General features: G+C 33.7%; 4 protein-coding genes across 5 annotated transcripts; 2 read left to right on the forward strand and 2 right to left on the reverse strand.

Moving 5' to 3' along the window:
• Nucleotide 1: 1 nt before the first annotated feature.
• Nucleotides 2–2,940, forward strand: LOC107066546 (uncharacterized). The gene is given in 3 exon segments (XM_015321261.2): nt 2–2,055; nt 2,318–2,631; nt 2,634–2,940. Coding segments are annotated over 2 exon segments (456 nt in total). The 5' UTR covers nt 2–2,055; nt 2,318–2,339; the 3' UTR covers nt 2,798–2,940.
• A 1,852-nt stretch (nt 2,941–4,792) lies between these two features.
• LOC107066544 (THAP domain-containing protein 1) lies at nt 4,793–6,435 on the reverse strand. 2 transcript variants are annotated; one of them, XM_015321257.2, is made up of 2 exons: nt 6,173–6,315; nt 4,793–6,092 (listed from the first exon to the last, which is right to left on the reverse strand). In XM_015321257.2, exon 2 carries the CDS (start codon nt 5,700–5,702, stop codon nt 4,848–4,850), a length of 855 nt encoding a protein of 284 aa, XP_015176743.2. In that variant the 5' UTR covers nt 5,703–6,092; nt 6,173–6,315; the 3' UTR covers nt 4,793–4,847. The 2 variants fall into 2 exon arrangements, with proteins under 2 accessions (XP_015176743.2, XP_089033978.1); XM_089177852.1 differs by having other exon boundaries at nt 5,014–6,092; nt 6,173–6,435.
• A 4,186-nt stretch (nt 6,436–10,621) lies between these two features.
• Nucleotides 10,622–12,611, reverse strand: LOC107066543 (nitric oxide synthase-interacting protein homolog). The gene is made up of 5 exons (XM_015321255.2): nt 12,199–12,611; nt 11,832–11,943; nt 11,346–11,746; nt 11,113–11,221; nt 10,622–11,028 (listed from the first exon to the last, which is right to left on the reverse strand). Exons 1-5 carry the CDS (start codon nt 12,372–12,374, stop codon nt 10,957–10,959), a joined length of 870 nt encoding a protein of 289 aa, XP_015176741.1. The 5' UTR covers nt 12,375–12,611; the 3' UTR covers nt 10,622–10,956.
• A 501-nt stretch (nt 12,612–13,112) lies between these two features.
• Nucleotides 13,113–14,648, forward strand: RpL6 (ribosomal protein L6). Its single transcript, XM_015321260.2, is given in 5 exon segments — nt 13,113–13,238; nt 13,603–13,776; nt 13,778–13,795; nt 13,870–14,143; nt 14,236–14,648. Coding segments are annotated over 4 exon segments (813 nt in total). The 5' UTR covers nt 13,113–13,238; the 3' UTR covers nt 14,583–14,648.
• The last annotated feature ends 86 nt before the right edge of the window (nt 14,649–14,734 follow it).

Below are 14,734 nucleotides of genomic sequence, written 5' to 3' on the forward strand. Positions count from 1 at the left end.
AAAAAAAAATCAGTTCTTGATTGTGAATTGCCTAAATATATTTATACAACCGTAATTAATATCTCTGTAATAAGTTTGTGACAATGGTCAAACATAAACTCGAAAAGAATTTTTAAATTCGTAAGTAAACAAAACAATACAAAAAATTGGATACTTACACGTACTTATACTCAATACAATAAACTTAGAACAAATATATGTGTAATTCTAAAACTAAAAAACAAATGAAAAGTGAAATATATCTACTTCGCTCTATTCTTTATTGTTCATTTAGAAATAAATAAAAACAAAATAAGAAAAAAATCTCTCTACAACTGTAAGATTAATCAAATAATGAAAAAAAATCAATGAAACTGAAACAAACAAAAAATACAAGACCCATAAGAATGACGCTCCTTTAGAAATCTAACAAACTTAATTATAAATGAAAAAAACTTATGTCTAATCATACGAAGAACTCATTCATAGACATTTGCGTAGTTAGAAAATTTATATCTTTAAATCATACATATTGTGTGTAAAAAAAAAAATGATCCAAATTGTTAAACCATATTCGAAATGAAAAAATTGATATATGTATTTAAAGTATTAAAAGTTATATAACGTAGAATAGAATAAAAAAAAATAAAAAATGAAAATAAGCTATAACGACGTTTCGTTCGATTATAAACTTATTATGATGTAAAATCGATCGAATTGGTCGTATGCGTAAAACTCGTGTAGCTGCTATATTCTAAACTTGAGGACCACGAATACACAATAATGCGTAAATCGTTTTATCTGTATATTTATTAAGTGATCGTAAATGATCTTGCTATGTGTATGGAGTAAATTAAAAATAAAAAATAAAAAGAAAAGGAAGAAGAAGGAGAAAAAAATGGAATATGTCCTTGTAACTCGTATGCGTACTACTTTTCCTTATAAGAAAAAGAAAATAAAAAAAGAAACAATGAAATTTTCAGTTCAGATTATACGTGGTTTGATACATTGTCGTCGATATAACATTTCGTCGAATTTATGTTCAACCAAATTAATAATGGACTTTTTATGAAAGTTATTGACGCCATGAAAAAAACGTCGACACACTTGCTTCTCAACATTACAATTATATGTAATCTGAAAACGCATGCTTTTAAGTCGTAATATCGGCTTTTTTTAATTGTCTAAGAAACAAAAACTACAAAAATTATAAAGTAAAAAAGAAATAGAAAAAATAGTAAAAAAAACAACCAAAAAAAGAGAGAAAAAAAAACAAACAGAATATATCATCGGTGTCATGTTTTAAAATAAATGTCTATAATATTGCCAAGATGGCGATCGCAAACGATACTATTCGATTGTCAGTTTTGATCTTGTAATGGAGATCTACTCAAAAGATATTTAAAGAAAAAAAAAAAACAAAAAAAAACGTAATCCAATAGTAGCCTAGAATACAAATGTTAAAACACCATATTATTCACATGGGAAAAAATAGATAGTATTTTATTTGGTAAAAAAAATAGAATCTCATAAATACTAGGGACCCTATAGGGTCCCTAATAAATATTTCTATGTGACACCGGAAGTAATCTATCTATTTATCTATCTACTATCGTGATCATAAATGTATTTATTTTTTACTTGAATGTATTTTTTGCATTGATGTATTTTTCCGTAAAAATGGCTGACGCGATGAACAACGTCGTATTCCTTCAAATGCAGCGCCTCGTTTTATGAATATATTTTATTGTAATTTGTGTAAATATATGTAGATTTTATAATGTTGTAATAAAAAGGCACTTGTTTTTATTTCTTGCGATTACTTTATACGTATGTTTCCTTTTTATATATGATAAAGTCGAAATCTGTTTCGGATAAAACAGATCACGAAGAAATGCATTTTAAATCGTTAATAGGATGATAGATGGCACTGCTGTAGTAGCAAAAAAAATAATGCAATTTATACGAACAACCGCAAGTATTTTTAATAATTATGTAGTTGAAATGAATTATATTTGTCATATTAAATGAAAGTAAAAAATAAGGAGAAGTTAATTAACCGGTAAAAATTTGCTTGTGAGTAAATATTTGTTATTTTAAAGAAAATACTCTTACGATTGTTTACACTCATAGCCTAACTTTTAGAATGCTTCTCTAAGCATCACATTAGACTTTTGTAATTTTTAAATGTATTATATTAATTTGGAAATATATATTTTTTATTGATCAATTATAATGTATTATGTACTACATATCTCTTATTATTTTTGATAGTTTTTTATACTATTATAATATATCGTTTTTTAATTTATTCTTCAAAGCTTATCTTTTTAATTAGATTTACAACTACCTTCAATCTTATGGATCCAGAATTTCTATCAAGATTGGTGCCACAAAACAAAGATCATGCAAGACCTGCTTGCAAAAAATGTGGTTACGCAGGACATTTGACTTATCAGTGTCGCAATTTTATTAAAGTTGATCCAAACAAAGAAATCGTATTAGATGTAAGTAGTACCAGTTCAAACAGCGATGAAAACTATGTTACACCATTAACAGAATTGCGTGAAAAAGAATTAAAAAAGAAATTGAAAGAAGCGAAAAAGAGACACAAGGAAAAGAAAAATAAGAAAAGTTCGAAGAAAAAAAGAGAACTAAATCAAGCGATACGGAATCTGATAGTTCATCTACGGAAGAAGATGAGGAAGAGCGAAAGGCAGAGAAACGACATAAACATAAAAAAAGAAAGAAAAAGTCTAAACATAAAAAGAAAAAGAAACGTAAAAGGGAAACCTCATCAGAGAGCAACAGTGATTAATGTCAACGGTGGCTCATTGTCAAAACCACTATTGATACAAAATTTATAATATAAAATAGTTTTAAATAATTTTTTAATTCCGTCATATATGGTCTTTCCTAATATAATGTATATACATTAATAGACATTTTACTTTACATTAACTTTTGTATTAATTTTTAATTTATATATATATATTATATATATATATATATATATATATATATATATATATATATATATATATATATATAAATTCATTTAAATTTCAACAATGAAACCGTTCACTTTGCAATGCATTTAAATATTTAAGTTTAAATTTTTTCTATTTGCGATGTTTATCTGACTTTGATAAAGAGTTCGTTTAAGAGATAAAAGATAATATAACTATATTATTTAATTATTTTATAAATATTACTTTTGCTAAATTCGTGTTTATAAATTTTCGGTGAAAGTTTTCATAGGAAAAGAACTATACTATTTTGAAAATATTAGAAATAAAGATTCTGAAAAAATTATAAATAAAGATAATTATTTATTTATCGACAAGAATCCTTAAACATTTCTAGTAATTTAACATTAAAATAAAGGAAGTATATCTAGATAAAATGGTTTCCTAAACTTCTTGTTAATCGAAAACAGCTAGCTAGAAAACCCTACAATATTCCTTAGTAAACGAACTTTGTACAATTAAACTTTATACAATTGCGCTATATAAGATCGTTTCCACGGAGCCCAGATACCAGGAGGGCGATCGACATAGGAAAATAACTAGTAAACGCAACTGGAAAAACAAGGAAAAATCATTTTCGGAAATACGCTGCTAGGTTTCGTTATATTCGCTAATGTCAAGTTTAAACGTCATATTTTTCATTGACAATTGTTGACAATACTGCATCATTAACAATTGTATTAATGTTTTTTTAATTTATAAAAAGTAATATTTATTTTAAAATGGTAAATAAATGTATTGTTCATGGGTGTACAAGTAGACGAGTTAAGGATCGTAATAAGAATGCTAAATTAAATCAGAGAAATACGTTTTTATTCACTGTACCACAGGTAATATAATCTTAATTGATAGTTATTAATTACTAATATAAAAAAATGCAATGATGCAAATGGTAAAAAGTCTAGTCTTGTAAAAAGTGCAATTTACGATAATAAATTACAATTTACTTTTAATTGGACTTTTTAAATTTAGTTTTCCATCCTTTATTCAACTGCGACTAGGTAAGATGAAATTGAATAGATTTAGACAACAAGTTGACGATAATATCTTGGGAATAATTGTAAAATAATAAAAAATTTGTTCTTATTGCTATTTTTAATGTTAATTATAGGATTTGGTTAATTTATTTTGACTAACGCATGAGTACTATTATTTTGACAACGCGCGAAAATAAACAAGGTTTTAAAAACCTGATATTAGCCATACTAACGCGCTCTAGTGGCAAAAGATCTGTCCCGTCATTTTCGGACATTTCTAATACATTGCGATCGCCCTCCGTTATCTAGGCTCCGAGGCCTCGTTACCCACAGAAATTGAAAGACAACTCTATCTAGGAGATTGTCAATGAATTACATATATGTAATACTTCTATATGGACAGTTTCTATAAGTGGAAGCTGTTCCGACTAAGAAAGACAGAAGAATAACACTTTCTCTGTCCTCCGAGGTTCCAGCTCGGTTCTGCGCATTCTTTTGTGCGCAAAGGGGAAAGCAGCGGGTTATTCAAAACAGGAATGTTATTATAAAATTTTTTTTTTAATTCAATGCAAATTTATTTTAAAATATAAGATAATACTGAACAATTATTTTTTTACTGTTTAGGAGAATTTAAAAGAATAATTTTATTAAAAAGAAGAAGTATTTTTGAAATAAAAAAAAAATAAACCTCACTCAAACTATTTTTGTTTCTTGGAAATGCTTGTCAAAAATTTTAAATTATATCTTAAGTACTTGGACGTGAAAATATTAGTGAAATATAATAAAATAAAAAAATGTAACTAATCGTTTAACTGATACAAGTTTATTTTACACAAAAATTAGTATGCAGTTTGTTAATTTCTTATTGGTTATAAAATAAAATGAGTCTATTATATTTTTGCCGAACATAATTATCTTTAACTGATAATTTTTTGGCTTCATAAAAAAATCTTGTGTTTAAATATACTTCAATAATCCATTTACATAACTGATAACGATGATTATCAGAAAAATTTTGAAGTAAAACATGATCGTTCATTTCTTTATTATCAAACATTAGTCCTATTTTTCGACATATTTCATTTGTAACAATAATTTTTATATTTTTGTTCAGTAATTCATGAGAATGTTGTCTAATTATTTTTTCTGAAGTCTTACAAATACTAATAACATCTTTCGATGGTATTTTAAATGGTCCTCTATTTTTGATAAGAGATAAAAAAGGCATAGATTCACTTGATTCATCCGAAATTAATTGATTTTTGCAAACAGGACAGAATATTATTTTAGAGACTCTGTGTGAAACATAACCCGCTATATATAGAACAATTTTTTCAACAAATGGAGATAAATCCCAGCAATAACGAATATAATCGTGATCCGAAATATCGGGATTTTCAGTGTTTTGAAGCAAATCTGCATGTCCAATTTGGTCGTAACAATTTCTTGTGTTTGATAATACGTGTAAAATGTCTACATTGTCAAAGGCGCAATTACCATTTTCGAATTGTTTCAATTCATGCCTTACTAACAAACGCTTATACGCATTTTTAAATTGTAAAACATTAGGATTATTATTGAAACCTCCACGACTTCTGATAGCGCTAAAAAATGTTTCAATGTAATCTTGAGACAGCTTATATGTCAATAAATAAGTCATTCCTTCTTTTTTTAATTGATCATAAAGAGGAAATATATTCCTTAGAGCTATAATCATCCCAATAAAGCCATCCTTCTATGTTTATACATAAATCTTATTATTTTACTTTTTTGCAAAGTATTGAGTACATTATATTGGTTGACAATATTATTCTCAGAAAAACATGATGACGATTGATTGCTGACTCCATTCTCATCAAATACTTCCGATAGCGGCGTGTTTGGTGGTAATTTACTAGTTTTATCAATACTGAGTGGATTTGTTAAATAAAGTGTAGGAACTGCATTACGTTTTATAGAAGATTTAACAACTCCAAAAATTTTTGATTGACAAATATCATCAGCTTTGAAATGTCTGGAACATATGTAAGTTCTTTTTACATCATTATTTTCAGTTAATCCACAAGCATTTAGCCACTTCAAACGTATCTCCAAATTTTTCGGAAATCTAAAATTGATCAAATTTAAATATTATTAATAACATAATAAAGGATTTCATCTAAAAAATTAAAAATAATTTGCACTTACTGATGCAAAGAAATATTGTCAGCTCTCGACGCTTTTCTATCACATAAATAACACAACTTCACCATTTTTCAATAACTGATTGTTGGAAAAAGAATATTATTTAAATAAAAACAAAAGTTTTTTAAAATTTATAATTGTTTTTCTGAATTACAATAATAAATATATTTGTAAACAGAATCATAACCACAAAATTATTCCCCTCATTCTTCCCCCTCTATTAATATCATGGGGAATTCTCAAGCATGCGCAACGTGAACCAGGTATCTCGGACGAGAGAGAAAATAGTATATGTCGGCACCTTAATAGTGGGACATTCCTTCCCATTTAAACTGTCCATATAGAAGTATTACATATATGATGAATTACCGCTATGGAGTTCTACACTGTATTTGAAAAAAATGGCGGAAATAATATTATACTTGATCAACGAGACACGATTATTTTCAAATGTAGATTTTGTACAAAATGAAAATAAATTACAACGAAATTTATTACATACAGAATTCAAAAAGTGTAAAAAATGGATAATAATCATTGTTAAATAGGTAAATAAAATATTTTCTATGTATTTTAACATTTAACAAATACAATGACTCAAACAATTGATCAAATTTTCTCTCTCTCACAGTCTTTAAATTTTTATATAATTGAACGCAGGTTAATAAAGAATGTAAGAAAATATTTTATTATAATACATACATAGTTTTCGTTGTTCACATAGTACAGAAATAATTTAAATATGTTACAGACATTTTAAGCAACATTAAATGAAATTAACAAATCGTGTGTGGCGTCTCGCACCTGTTCGGTGCTGACACCCCATGGTTGACTATCCGTAGCTCCGATGTCTTGCTCCAGGACGGTGCCGACATCTCACGGCTGCCAGCGCCAGGTTCGGCAGACGTATCCAAAAACTACTAGAGGTGCGCGCGTCTAGCAGCGATACTTTCTGCCTCGGCTTTGTAACCAAACCATGATGTAGAGGCGGCCGATTGGTCAGAACTCGCGGCGTAATTGCACCTGGGAGTCTGATTGGTCGGGCCTAGTGACGAACATCCCGGATCATCTCCTCGCTCCTCGGAGATCATCGATCCAACGGATTTCTCGATAGGAGTTCAATTTTATTCGCCAAGCTTATCAGTCGACTGCGCTTGCACGCTCTTCCGTATCAATTTATCGTTCTGTATCTCGTTGTGCGCGTGTATATAAATTCTGTATATAAATTCTGTATATAAATTCTGTATATTGTTGAATAAAATGTGTTCCGAGAGATCGCAAATAAAAAAGGTGAAATCCCTTGTTGTGCCCGGCTTCCTCATTGGCTGTTACGGTGGTCAGTAACTAGCCATTTGGCCCGCGGACATTGGTTTTCCCACATTGGTGACCCCGACGTGATCTCCGGAACCAGTTCGACCACGTTTTTTTTTTTTTTTCGCGCTTCTCTTCGCTCGCTCGGTTTCGCCTCTGGTCAGCCATCTTCTCTTGCCTGGTTTCGCCCTGTTTAACGGCCATTTTCAAGTCGAGGTCTTGTCTTCGGCAGCCATTTTGTTTTTGGTCCCTTTCGCACCACGGTCGTAAGTACGCTCCTTGACTCGTTTTTCTTACTTCGTGTGTGCTTTTCTTTTCGAAAGATGCCGACCAGGCGAGCCGAAGCTGAGCAGCACGCTACCGGCGGCCAGCTGGATGCGGCTGCGGCGGGAAGTTCGCCCGCGCAAGACTTTGCTAGTCAACGAGTTCCAGTACTGGCTCCTGCACCGGTCACGGCGCCGACCGTTGCACCAGCCTTCACCACCGGGCTTTAAACTGATTGCACCGCTGTCTCAGTGCGCCCGCATCGCCTCTTCGGTGAACGCTCAGCGTCGGCCGAGTCTACTTCCGACCGCCTGGTTCAACTGAGTCATCCGGCTGTTTTCCAGCCTTGGTCCAGCTTCTCCTTCTCGGACAGACTTCGGGCAACGGATGACTTTCGTCGTCCCAACACCTTCTCCACTCTGGTTCTTCAGGAGGCTTACTTCCGCATCCTGTCAACCGTCGAGAACCTCAAGAAGGCGCCCGACGCAGCCTCTCTGCAGCCTCTGCAGCCGCGGAGATTGCCATCCTATCGCCATCGGTACCACTTCGTCTCGCCACCGACGTGTCCAGTTTGGCCGTCGTCGCTGCGTGGCTGCAGCTGGTCGACAAAGGAAACGGCGATCTGTTGGTTTCTTCTCCTAGACGCTGCCATCATCACAGGCTTGCTACGATACTTTCGTTCGGAAGCTCTTAGCCGTCTTCCGGGCTGTGCATCATTCCAGGCGAATCCGCAAGGGACATCCGTTCACAGGGTTGACGGATCATCGGTCGCTGATTCACGCAGCTCGCCAACCCGCGGATAAGGCCTCACCTCGACAGTAACGGCGACTCGCTTCTCTACTGCAATGTGACTTGTTCGTTTCAGTATGTCTTCGGTGCAGTTAGCCTCGTCGCCGACGCCCTCGCATGGACTATGAAGGAAGCTCCCGTCCCAGACCGGCCAGCGGCGACTTCAGTCTGCATCTCTGTCAGCCTACTTTCTGCTCTCGGTCGAGGACCGTCGCGGATGCACAAGCTCGCGACAACGAGCTCTCCATCGCTCGCAGTATCCACCTCCCTCAAGCTCCGGCACCTCAACGGTGAGGGAATCCAGGTGACCTGCGACAGACACGGCGGTCGAGCTCGGCCTTTTCGGCCTCGCTCTCTTCGCACCGCCGTCTTTGAGGCCACCCACGGACGCTTAGACACCGGCGTACCTGGGCTCTTTCGACGACTTCACGACTGTCGCATCTCCTAGCTCGCAGCACCGGAGCGGTCGCTGCATACCTCGTCTCCAATTCTTACGGTATCGCAGTAGCGGTCCTTGCAGTATCGCAGTCTTCGCCTTCTCGGCCTCCGGCTGCATCCGGATCCCTGCCCGTAGTGCCAGCGGCGCCTGCTGCGACAGGACTCGTCGTCGTCTCATCGCTATCCTCTACAGCCGTCGCCACGCAGTCACTCTACGTCACCTCCAACTTCGAACCGCCTGACCAGGGACTTCGACTCAGCTTCTCCGCAAGTCTAATTCCGTCCGCCTTCGGCGTCCGGTCCAGAGGGGGGAGTGACTGTGGCGTCTCGCACCTGTTCGGTGCTGACACCCCATGGTTGACTATCCGTAGCTCCGATGTCTTGCTCCAGGACGGTGCCGACATCTCGCGGCTGCCAGCGCCAGGTTCGGCAGACGTATCCAAAAACTACTAGAGGTGCGCGCGTCTAGCAGCGATACTTTCTGCCTCGGCTTTGTAACCAAACCATGATGTAGAGGCGGCCGATTGGTCAGAACTCGCGGCGTAATTGCACCTGGGAGTCTGATTGGTCGGGCCTAATGACGAACATCCCGGATCATCTCCTCGCTCCTCGGAGATCATCGATCCAACGGATTTCTCGATAGGAGTTCAATTTTATTCGCCAAGCTTATCAGTCGACTGCGCTTGCACGCTCTTCCGTATCAATTTATCGTTCTGTATCTCGTTGTGCGCGTGTATATAAATTCTGTATATAAATTCTGTATATTGTTGAATAAAATGTGTTCCGAGAGATCGCAAATAAAAAAGGTGAAATCCCTTGTTGTGCCCGGCTTCCTCATTGGCTGTTACGGTGGTCAGTAACTAGCCATTTGGCCCGCGGACATTGGTTTTCCCACACGTGTATTGATCAAATTTTTGAATTTGAAAAAATGAAATTTTAGTACTTTTTATACCCTTCTTTCGTTTTCAATACGACTTCTATGCGTCTTGGTATGCTATCTATTACACTTTTCAGGCTTAATATTTTCCCAAGTGACTTTTACTTCTGACCACAATTCAATAATACTTCTCGAATTCTGATCGAAATTGACAGCTGCTCTTTTCAGTAAACCCCATAGGTTTTCTATTGGGTTTAGATCGGGAGATTGTGGGGGCCAGTCTAAAACAGTAAACCGATGAACTGTTAACCATTCTTTGGTGATTTTTGCTTGGTGTTTAGGGTTGTTGTGTTAAAAAATGACTTCTTCTGCATTCTTATTCCATTTTGCCAAGCTTCCAATTAAACTTATGCAGGATGGATTTGTATGATGTTGCAGTCATTTGACATTCAATTTTCTCAACGCATTCGACGTCCTCACTGGTCATGCAACCCCTAACCATGATATGACCTTCTCCAAACCTTAATGCTGGATGAACGTGATGCGGCCGCAGTTGTTCTTTAATTCTTTGCCATGTCCATTCGCGTCCATCGCACCCAAAATGATTAATTTTCATCTCGTCTGACCATACTACTCGGGCCCAATCGAGATCTGTATAATTTTTATATTTTTCTGCAAACTGCAGTCAAAGCTTCTTGTGCCGCTTTGTAAGAAGAGGTTTCTTTATTTTTGATTACGTTCAACATTAATCGTGAACAAGTAATTGGTACAACTTTTAATTATGTGTATTTGTTACTTTATTATGATATATAATAATAGTCATATAATTTATGTTCCATGTATCAATTATTATTTACAAAGTTTTAAGAATATTAAGTTAATGTTTAACAAAATAGCAAAATTACAATAACAATAGTGTAGCTGGTGCATTTAAATAATGCTTTTGAATCGAGCTTTTATTATTACAGTTTTTATCAAAATATTTTTTAGTAATGTACTTTTATTATAAATGAAATTCTAACGTTTGTTGAAGAAAGAAGAGAAAGAAATCTTTCGTGGTTAATTTACAGTATTATATAATATTTACAGTAAGTTACTTTGTGTCCAATTAAGCTTGTAGTACTGGTCTTTCGTGTTTACCTTCCAAAGAATCATTTACGGCTGCGTAACCAGTACCACCCTGCAAAATGAAAAATGAAAAATAAAAAGGTTCTTTATTTAAAAGCATTTATTTATGTCTTTTAAATATGTGTGTGCATATTACCCTTTGTAAAGGTATAATATCTTCTTCTGTTAATTTTGAACTGTCCAATGGATTGATCCATTCCTTTTTTATTATTTTTTCGACACACTCCATTGTGATGACATCACCACTAAAATTAATATTTATTTATTTAATTAATAATATAAATAATTAATAGAATTAATATCAATTTAATTTAATTTTATAATATTCATTTTAGTTATTCACTTACCATCATTTAGTATTTCACTTACCTCGTTTTAATTACTGCACAGGGAATGCTGTTGCTTAAAATATCATGCGTAATGGGACACATATATCTTGCTTGTTTAACTATAAGCGATTTATTATCATCTGGATCTTTAACTTCTGTAAATTTAACTGAAATAAGATCGCTCATTTTTAAAGGTTTGCCACTAAGAGGACAGTAAATCGTTTTACTGGGTTTTTGTAATTTTGTCTTTTTTGCCTCTGGTGTTTTAGAAGGAATCCAAAAACTAGGTAATGCTTTATCTTTTCCATTACTCATATTCGAAACCGAAGCAGTCGATTGATTCAACTTTGATTTAGTCCTAGAAACAATATTCTTTTCGTTTTTCAAGAAATCCTGTAATTTTAATAGCTCTGCATTCACAGTTTGTTCTCGTAACTCTTCCTATAATTGAAAACAGGGAAAAAATATTATGAATACCGTTATTCTCATTCATTATTTAATAGTAACTCAATAATTTGAAATTTACCTCTTCTTTCTGTTTTTGTTTTTCATATTCTTTTAATTTTCTGGTATATTCTCTCTTCTTTGTTAAAATATATTCTAATATTGCTTCTTTGTCAAAAAGATAACCATCTTTTCTGTAAACAATAGGATTGATAAAAACATTGAATGGAATTAACCCCTTAACGCACAGATTTTTTGAAAAACCGACCAAAAAAAATCAATTTCTTTGTAAGTAAAAATACACACTTTAGAACATTATTTTGGCAAAAAACTAAGAAAAAATACAAAATTAATCAAAATTTTATCGAATTAACTCGACCGCACATGTTAAGGAGTTAAAGAATTTTTTAATAAAAATTAATAAATAATAATTAATAAACAATACATACGTTACTACAGGTTCTCTGCAAGGTTGTAAAGTAAGACAGCAACAATCAAAATCCTTTACAGAATCTTTTCCTACTCTTTGAGTGTTGGTACCATAACCTGAAGCATTTGCATCTTTCTTTTTCTCGTGATAAGTGTAAACAGCACCTGCTGTACAATTTCTTGCGTGTCTCGTCATTGTTTTAATTAATTTTTCTTAATGGTAAACTTTTTTTTACGATCTTGTGTGAGAATAATTTTTTACGAATCACCAAAAACTAACAAAGTAACTTTGTTTTATTTACTGTTTACAGAAGCGCAGAATATATAATCTGTTCAATTCATCCGTTTCAATTCGTATGGATGTTTAACGAAGAATATGGAAGAATCCAAGTTTACCTACTGTGGAATTGATATTGTAGCGACTATCGCGAGAGCTTGATGGCGCTACCTACCGGCGGGCAGGCATAACAGTGTAAGCCGCCGTCAGAGAGCGCACAGACTGTGTGAAAATGACGGGACAGATCTCTTGTCACTAGAGCGCGTTAGTGTGGCTAATATCAGGTTTTTAAAACCTTGTTTATTTTCGCGCGTTGTCAAAATAATAGTATTCACGCGTTAGTCAAAATAAATTAACCAAATCCTATAATTAACGTTAAAAATAGCAATAAGAACAAATTTTTTATTATTTTACAATTATTCCCAAGATGATAATTGTAATTGTACTAACGCGTGAGTACAATGGTCACATTTCCGCGACAATAAACAAGGTTTTAAAAACCTGATATTAGCCACACTAACGCGTTCTAGTGGCAAAAGATCTGTCCCCTCATTTTCGAACATTTCTAATACATTGCGATCGCCCTCCTGTTATCTAGGCTCCGTGACTGTTACATTCAACTTCGAACTTAATTGGTATAATTCCCGTATAGGGAGAAAAGGCGCTAGTGTATCACGACGGTACACTAGGCGCGTATCGCTACTCTCTTTTCCTTTTGATTTACGGTAAGAATCTGGCTTGTTGAATGATTTTTTGTTATCCAAGAAATCCTATTAATATAAAGTATGTATATTATAATTTTTATGAAATATTTTATTTATTGTATTCTGTTTTTACAATTTGAAGTATATTTTCACTTATTGAGACAATTTTCTTTAAAGTTTAAAAGAAATTTGTTACAAGTAAATGCTGCCAAAATGTTTTGAACGTTTTGTTTTACACTATTTATTTAATCAGAATTTAAGCAATCATTGTTTTTTCTATTTTTACTACGGTACTAAAATTATCTTACAATAATTCTATATCATTAATTAATTTTTGTATAAATGCAACGTGGTTAAACCTAACCTAGCAAAATCTTGGATAACAGATTTTATAAGTGATGTTTGTAGTAACGTGTTAGTAAAGGTGTTCTGTATTTTTACAGATGTCGGATATGAAGACTAAATCGCCGGAAAAAGCTGCTGAGGCAGCTGCTTCTGAAAAGAAAGAAGTAAAGAAAAAATTTGGAAAACCAAGAAATTATGACCTAGGAAATGGTGTCTACAGGTTTAGCCGTTCGCGAATGTATCATAAAAAAGCCATCTATAAGTTTATAGATAAAAAAGACCCCCAAGATCGTAAATAATTTATATTTAATAATTTCCACTTATAAAACATGGAATAGATTTAATGAAAATTTGTTTTTGTGTAGGTAAAACTTAAGAAACCCTTGACCGCCGAGAAAGAAATTGGTGGTGATAAGAACGGAGAAAAACGTATTGTCTTATTAAAAAAGAGAAGATCTAATTATCCCACAGCAGATCCTATAACTAAAAGACATGCCAAAAAATGTTTCCGAGAACACCACCGATATTTAAGACCCAGTTTAGTTCCAGGAACCATTTGCATTTTATTAGCTGGGTCGCACAAGGGAAAGCGTGTTGTTTTCTTGAAACAACTAAAAACTGGATTACTTTTAGTTACAGGTTTGTTTTGATATTACATTTGTCATAACTCAATTTATCTATCCATTTTATTATTCCTACAAAACTCAATTAATGTTCTAAAATTTTGTTAGGTCCATTCCTCATCAATGGTTGCCCGTTACGTAGAATCAATCAGAACTACGTCATAGCAACTTCAACACGCATTGATCTTTCTGGATATAAATTACCAGAACACATCAACGATGAATACTTCAAGAGGAAACGTGATAAGCGCGCTAAGAAAGAAGAAGGCGATATCTTTAGTAAAAAGAAGGAAGAATACAAGCCAAATGATCAAAGAAAATCTGATCAAAAGATTGTGGACAAAGTTGTTATAGATGCAATTAAGAAAAGTCAAGATAAAAAATTATTGTTTACTTATCTCTCAGCAATGTTCGGCTTGAGGAGCAGTCAGTATCCGCATAGATTAAAATTCTAATAGGCGGTGTTACATCTTCATTTGTTTGTAACTTTTGGAGAAATAATAAATAACAACTTTACATTATATATGCTTTACAATTAATTATAAACCCAATAATCATAACGTCCAATTAAAAAAAAATTTGCACGTTTTATTCTAATAAGGTTTTC

The sequence above is a fragment of the Polistes dominula genome, unplaced genomic scaffold (genome assembly GCF_049000335.1).
Source record: "Polistes dominula isolate Pdom_NZ unplaced genomic scaffold, Pdom_raw_medaka contig_24, whole genome shotgun sequence".
In the NCBI taxonomy this organism is placed as follows: Eukaryota; Metazoa; Arthropoda; class Insecta; order Hymenoptera; family Vespidae; genus Polistes; species Polistes dominula.

Coding starts and splice junctions, on each gene's coding strand:
- LOC107066544 (XM_015321257.2), bottom strand. CDS start 5,702: ATGATTATAGCTCTAAGGAATATATTTCCTCTTTATGATCAATTAAAA.
- LOC107066543 (XM_015321255.2), bottom strand. CDS start 12,374: ATGACGAGACACGCAAGAAATTGTACAGCAGGTGCTGTTTACACTTAT. Junction 11,747..11,831: donor AACAAAAACAGAAAGAAGAG/GTAAATTTCAAA, acceptor TTTCAATTATAG/GAAGAGTTACGAGAACAAAC. Junction 11,029..11,112: donor ATATTATACCTTTACAAAGG/GTAATATGCACA, acceptor TTCATTTTGCAG/GGTGGTACTGGTTACGCAGC.